The sequence below is a fragment of the Eufriesea mexicana genome, unplaced genomic scaffold (assembly GCF_001483705.2).
Source record: "Eufriesea mexicana isolate 0111107269 unplaced genomic scaffold, ASM148370v2 scaffold1723, whole genome shotgun sequence".
NCBI lineage: Eukaryota > Metazoa > Arthropoda > Insecta > Hymenoptera > Apidae > Eufriesea > Eufriesea mexicana.
The window spans coordinates 439,584-445,544 of record NW_016909858.1 but is presented as its reverse complement, the minus strand read 5'-3'; the positions used below and the strand labels follow the sequence as shown (position 1 = coordinate 445,544).

Genomic DNA, 5,961 nt, shown 5'->3' with positions numbered 1-5,961 from the left:
CTTTCACTGCATACTGTAAAAACGTTAAAATAATTCTATAAAGACTACAGAGAAATAATACACGTACATTACTGCAAATGATTTATTGAAATCAAAATGAACATATTTTAATACATTTTGATATCTTAATTTAAAAACACAGCATAACATACTAATGATGCACGTATTATAATAAAAAGGTAATATTTTAATTATAATATAATAAATTACTAAACTAAACTGTAATATCGCTATATTCAATCAGTATTAATTCAATATATCAATACATACATAAAATAAAAGAATATAATGTACTTATAGCATTCTTCAGGAAAATGCAATACAATCATAAATATAGAGTAAGTAGAAAATTCAAAACAAATGACAAATCTATTAAAGTAATAACACACAGATTTGATAGTAATTAATAACAAGTTATAAATGTTATATGACACTTATTATATACAGATATTAAATTTATACCTCTGACAAGTCACTATACACATTTAAGTCATTTTTTAAAAATCATAATGTAAATTATGAAAAAATTACCTGTTAATTATAATGGATACACACAATAATAAAAGCATTGATATTCGTTTTCACTATTTTCAAACAACAAAGGTATTAATACAAGAGTTTTTAAATATTATTACATATTTCTTGAGAACCAGAAGAACAAATTGAATAACATACATCTTTTTGAGATGGTCTTTGTAAAGGATGCGCTAGTAATTTAGCCATACTATCATGCAATTTTGCTGCATTCCTTCCCACTTCTAATATGTATGAAAAATTTGTTGTATCCAATGCTGCTATTTCAGAATAAATTTCTTCACATAAATTTTCAGAGCAAGGTGGTTCATGTACATACAGTACATCTATAAAAAAATATGGATTTTTTCTAAGAGACTCTATAGATTTATTACTAATATGAAATTTTGGAATACTAATGGAACGTGAATACACCAAAATTACTCTAATAACAAAAGTTGGAACAACAGTATCATGCTTTTTTGTTGGTAGAGGTAATTTTTGTTGTACTTTATCAAACAACTGTTCAAGGTCATATGACTTTTGATCTTCATTTAATAAATCTTCATTAATAAAATTCAGGTGATTAATAATAGTATTGGTATTATTGGTAAAATCACAAATCCACCGAGAATTATGAGAGTTCAAAACCATTAATGCATATTCGTGATTATGTTGAATAAGAGATTTAATGTGAACAAAATTTTCTATAGTACGTTTTATCATAAACAATGGCATATAGCTAGCCCCTGTAGAAAGTTTGAATGGAGTACAATTCTTTTCTCTTGCTGTATCAATTACAAATAATATTTTTTCAGGCACGTTCATTCCTGAGATATTATGCATTAGTGTATTATCTTCATTGAACAACGATGACTTAAAATCCGGAATAAAACACGAAGTATTACCAGTGCTGCTCATTTTAATATATGTTGTTAGATATGTTTTAACATTCATAAGAACTTTTTAACAAGTTAATAGCTTATATCAATCATTTTCCATCCATTTACCTAGAATATTGAAAAAATATTATTGGATAACCCTTAATATAATTCCATTTATATGTATATATTACATTTACAACCTTTTAATATATGAATAGCACAGAATTTCTTTTCTTTTAATAATCTATTGTATAGTTTTAATATTTTTAATTGACTCTATTAGTTACAGAGTAATGTAATTACCTCCCATAGTATTAAGTTTTAGTTGTAATTAATTACGCTATCAGCACCAGGAAACTCCCACAATTTCGCCATCTGTCGGGTATCATACTAGTTAGTTTAAGAAGAAACTGGATTCTTGTTATATATCTTTCTATTACAAAGATATATGTTGACGTAAATGAATGATATTACACATAGATATTTAAAGATGAACATTTGATTTAGTGAATTAGTGTAATATTATCGCTTATTGATATAATATGCTTGCTTTAAAGGATTATGGCAGTAGTGATGATAACAGCGAATCCGAAAATGAGAATGAAAAGAAAAAGAGTGAGGTTAATTGTATTTTCGATTCTACGAACGTTTCTATTGCTAACTCTCCTTTTACAGAAAATTTGATCCCATCTCTAAATATGCAAGTTTGTTCTGCACCAGAAGTAATACCAACGGTAGTTATCGTTAATAAAATTTTTGTAATCAATTGAAATAAATTGCAAATTGGTTTTATATAACATTCATTCATTTGGGATAATGAAAAATTGCAAACAATTTTTAAGTAATACTCAAACAATACAATGATTAATATTTGATGTAATTATTATATTATAGGGAACTGAATTATGTATGAACCATGTAGACTCGACTATAAAAGAAATAATGCACAATCCTAAATATGAAGAATTATTTGCTCCAGATATTGGTCCAGAAAATCCATTTAAAACACAACAACAACGTGCTGTAAAAAATATACTTTCTGGATATGTTGAGAAAGCTCATATAAGCGAGTTTCAATTTGAAAATCAAAGAAGAACATTTGCTAGTTATGGTATAAGATATGTAAAATAAAGTGTAGTAATATACATAATAAATCATAAAAGAAACCAATGATATGATTACAAATTTATATTAATATTATGTTTTATAGGATACGCATTAGATCCAACAGTAGATGGAAGTGCAGAGGAGGGTAGAACAATTATTGGAGCAAAAGATGTAGCAGAAGAATCTGGTGGTAAAACTGTATTTGAAAGTACAACATTAAGGATTTCTGATAAAAGAAAACGTCACAAAAACGATGATCCTACGGATATTGAAGGATTTTTGGGTCCTTGGGGTGGATATGTAGATGAAAAACGAGTTATTAAACCAACTGAAGAGGAAGCTGCAGAATTAGAAGAAATATTAGCAAAAAGGAATAGAAGAGGAAAACCAACAGAAGAAAAACCACTGGAAGAAAAAACAGTATTACATAGTACAATCATAATAACTTTTAAAAAATTTAATTATTTAAATAATAGAAAACAGTGTGTAAATATAATATATCTTTCAGTTAAAGATAGTGTTGATTATCAAGGTAGATCATTTTTACATGCACCTCAAGATGTTGGAGTAAATTTAAGATCAGAGTCACCACCTGATAGATGTTTCTTACCAAAAGCACAAATCCATACTTGGGAAGGACATACTAAGGGTATTTCACAGATAAGATGGTTTCCACGTACTGCACATTTGTTACTTTCTTGTAGTATGGATTGTAGAGTAAAGGTACATATATTGTAACTTTTTGTATAAAATTATATAGAAAACTGGTACTAAGATTTAATTTTTTTTTATATGATATTAAGTATAGTTGTGGGAAGTTTATAAAGACCGAAGATGTATTCGAACATACTATGGTCATCGACAAGCTGTAAGAGACATAAGTTTTGATAATGATGGGAAAAGATTTTTGTCTGCTGGATATGACCGTTATGTAAAATTATGGGACACAGAAACAGGTGCTTGCATAAGTCGATTTACGAGCAGAAAAATTCCATATTGCGTCAAATTCAATCCTGATTCAGATAAGCAACATCTTTTTGTAGCAGGCACCAGTGACAAGAAAATTATTTGTGTACGTTATAATACTTTGTTATTTGAAGAGTTTTGTAAATTTCAATTTGGATGCATAATAAATGATAAATCTGTTACAGTGGGATATTCGTTCTGGTGAAGTAACACAAGAATATGATAGACATTTGGGAGCTGTGAACACGATAACATTCGTAGATGAAAATCGGAGATTTGTAACGACTTCGGATGATAAAAGTCTGAGAGTTTGGGAATGGGATATACCAGTTGATATGAAATACATAGCTGATCCTTCAATGCATTCTATGCCTGCAGTTACACCGTCTCCCAATCAGAAATGGCTTGCATGCCAAAGTATGGACAATAAAATCGTCATATTTTCTGCATTAAACAGATTTAAAATGAATCGTAAGAAAACATTTACAGGACATATGGTTGCTGGTTATGCATGTGGTTTGGATTTTTCTCCTGACATGAGGTAAAAGAATTTTTATATACTTTTATAAAATAATTTATAATACAATAAAATCCTCATTCTTTGTTCTGGTTTTTCCAAGCTATCTTGTTTCGGGAGATGCGGATGGAAAATGTTATATTTGGGATTGGAAAACGACAAAATTATACAAAAAATGGAAAGCACATGATGGTGTATGTATTGATGTGTTGTGGCATCCTCATGAACCTTCGAGACTTGCTACAGCTGGTTGGGATGGAAAAATAAAATATTGGGATTAAGAGCATTATACAGTACTATTTTAAAATATGATTAGTGTTTATTCTTGTACTTGTATTTATATTTTATATTATATGTACAAATAGCCTTCATTCACATACGTATTTTTAATCATGTATCATTAATAAAAATATGTAACTACATATAGAGCATGTTTCTGAAATATATATTATGTATATACAGAGAGAGAGAGGGGGAGAGAGAGAGAGAGAGAGAGAGAGAGAGAGAGAGAGAGCTTCTGTGCATTGAAAAATATTTTATCAATAATATTTTAATGTTACATAAAATAGATAAATATATTATTTTTAAAAAGACAATATTGTTAGTATTGGTATTTAGCAACATACTAATAAATGTCCGTAAATTTTTGTTTTCAATTTTCGAGTATAATTAGCTATATAATATAAAGATAACAAATTATTAATTCACCTTTCTTACGAATATTTGAAAACAATCATCAGTTTCACGTAAAGTAAATATGTAATTTTGAATAAGTTACATTGTATTGTTTAAATCATTTTGTACAGAGCATTCGTTCAAATAAATATAAATTAGCAATTCTGCATTATTCCATGGCGGTCGTAAAAATCAATAGTATATATACATCATGTCTGCCGTTTTTGTTTCTTGCGTCGTTACGAATTTGTTTTCCATTTTCATGGTATTAAATCTTTTAAATCTAATTGTTAAATTAACAAATGCCTAACAACATATATTCTTTTTAAAAATTGTTAAAAATTGGTGCAATAAGCTGATTAGTATAAATACGTTGAAACTCTCAAAAAATCTAAGTGTCATTACTATATAAAAAGGTAATCATGTTCTTGCTGATGTAAGCATGTATATATATATTTTTTTAATATAAACTTTAATTATATAAATAAGTTTATTAAATTATTCAAGTATAACTATATTTCCAAAATTGAACACGTGATTTGATTTATCAAAAAATAATCAAATCAATGCAAAGAAATTGAAATCATTCTAGTTGCCTTACAAAAGGTATTGTTAAACATTACAAAAGCGTGAATTACATCCTGTATTTATCAATTATAAAAGTAATAGTATATCCTTAAAAACAGTAAAAGATATACATAACATGGTAGGTTTAATATAAAAATGGATGGTCCTGGATTAGGATACTCGTATCATCTTCCTTCTGCAGGATGGAATTTTCGAGTTAGAAATATACTTTCACAATTCAGTGATCTTTTTAGCGAATTTAATAAATACATTGCACCTGCCTATCATCATGATCGATGTGAAAGGTATGTATTCTCATTTGTGAGATATTATATGTATGTGTTTATATATAATTCAATAATGATCTTATTCCTTAGATCAGTTCAAATGCGACTATATTCTATGCATAAGAGAGAATTTGTTATGATATTTGTTGCTTTCTTTGCATGTTTTGGATTGGTTGTATTTATTGGACTTGCAGGCAAGTATATATAATTTATAAAAGTATTTTTTTATCACTATTATTGTTTTACTTATTATAGTATATTGATGTAGGTCCTCCTATTACATTTACGAGTGAACAAAGAGCTCATGTGAATAGCAGTGAAATTGCTACTGGTCCTTTTATTATGAAAACACCTCTGTTATCTACATATAGTCAACAATTGTGGGTTATTGCAAAATTACTAACATCAAATAATGATGGTAATTATTATTATTATTATTATTATT

The 5,961-nt window shown here is 27.7% G+C and overlaps 3 protein-coding genes across 8 annotated transcripts in view; 2 read left to right on the top strand and 1 right to left on the bottom strand.

Moving 5' to 3' along the window:
* Positions 1-621: 621 nt before the first annotated feature.
* LOC108548651 (BRISC and BRCA1-A complex member 1) lies at positions 622-1,778 on the bottom strand. The gene is made up of 2 exons (XM_017901699.1): positions 1,701-1,778; positions 622-1,523 (listed from the first exon to the last, which is right to left on the bottom strand). Exon 2 carries the CDS (start codon positions 1,468-1,470, stop codon positions 622-624), a length of 849 nt encoding a protein of 282 aa, XP_017757188.1. The 5' UTR covers positions 1,471-1,523; positions 1,701-1,778.
* Positions 1,779-1,833: 55 nt separating this feature from the next.
* On the top strand, positions 1,834-4,348 carry LOC108548619 (pre-mRNA-processing factor 17). 3 transcript variants are annotated; one of them, XM_017901647.1, is made up of 8 exons: positions 1,834-2,012; positions 2,073-2,131; positions 2,292-2,508; positions 2,608-2,934; positions 3,013-3,227; positions 3,313-3,576; positions 3,656-4,011; positions 4,091-4,348. In XM_017901647.1, exons 1-8 carry the CDS (start codon positions 1,940-1,942, stop codon positions 4,266-4,268), a joined length of 1,689 nt encoding a protein of 562 aa, XP_017757136.1. In that variant the 5' UTR covers positions 1,834-1,939; the 3' UTR covers positions 4,269-4,348. The 3 variants fall into 3 exon arrangements, with proteins under 3 accessions (XP_017757136.1, XP_017757137.1, XP_017757134.1); XM_017901648.1 differs by having other exon boundaries at positions 1,834-2,131; positions 2,292-2,304; positions 2,377-2,508; XM_017901645.1 differs by having other exon boundaries at positions 1,834-2,131.
* Positions 4,349-4,876: 528 nt separating this feature from the next.
* The window catches only part of LOC108548685 (transmembrane protein 181), a 3,761-nt gene continuing 2,676 nt past the window's right edge, over positions 4,877-5,961 (top strand). Inside the window, exons 1-4 of one of the 4 annotated variants that reach the window (XM_017901755.1) lie at positions 4,877-4,927; positions 5,373-5,534; positions 5,607-5,710; positions 5,785-5,934. In XM_017901755.1, the coding sequence (XP_017757244.1) occupies positions 5,386-5,534; positions 5,607-5,710; positions 5,785-5,934 (403 nt within the window). In that variant the 5' untranslated portion in view covers positions 4,877-4,927; positions 5,373-5,385. Of the gene's footprint in view, positions 4,928-5,010; positions 5,079-5,251; positions 5,269-5,301; positions 5,535-5,606; positions 5,711-5,784; positions 5,935-5,961 lie in introns of those variants that run through there. The other 3 variants (XM_017901752.1, XM_017901756.1, XM_017901753.1) reach the window with 3 other exon arrangements.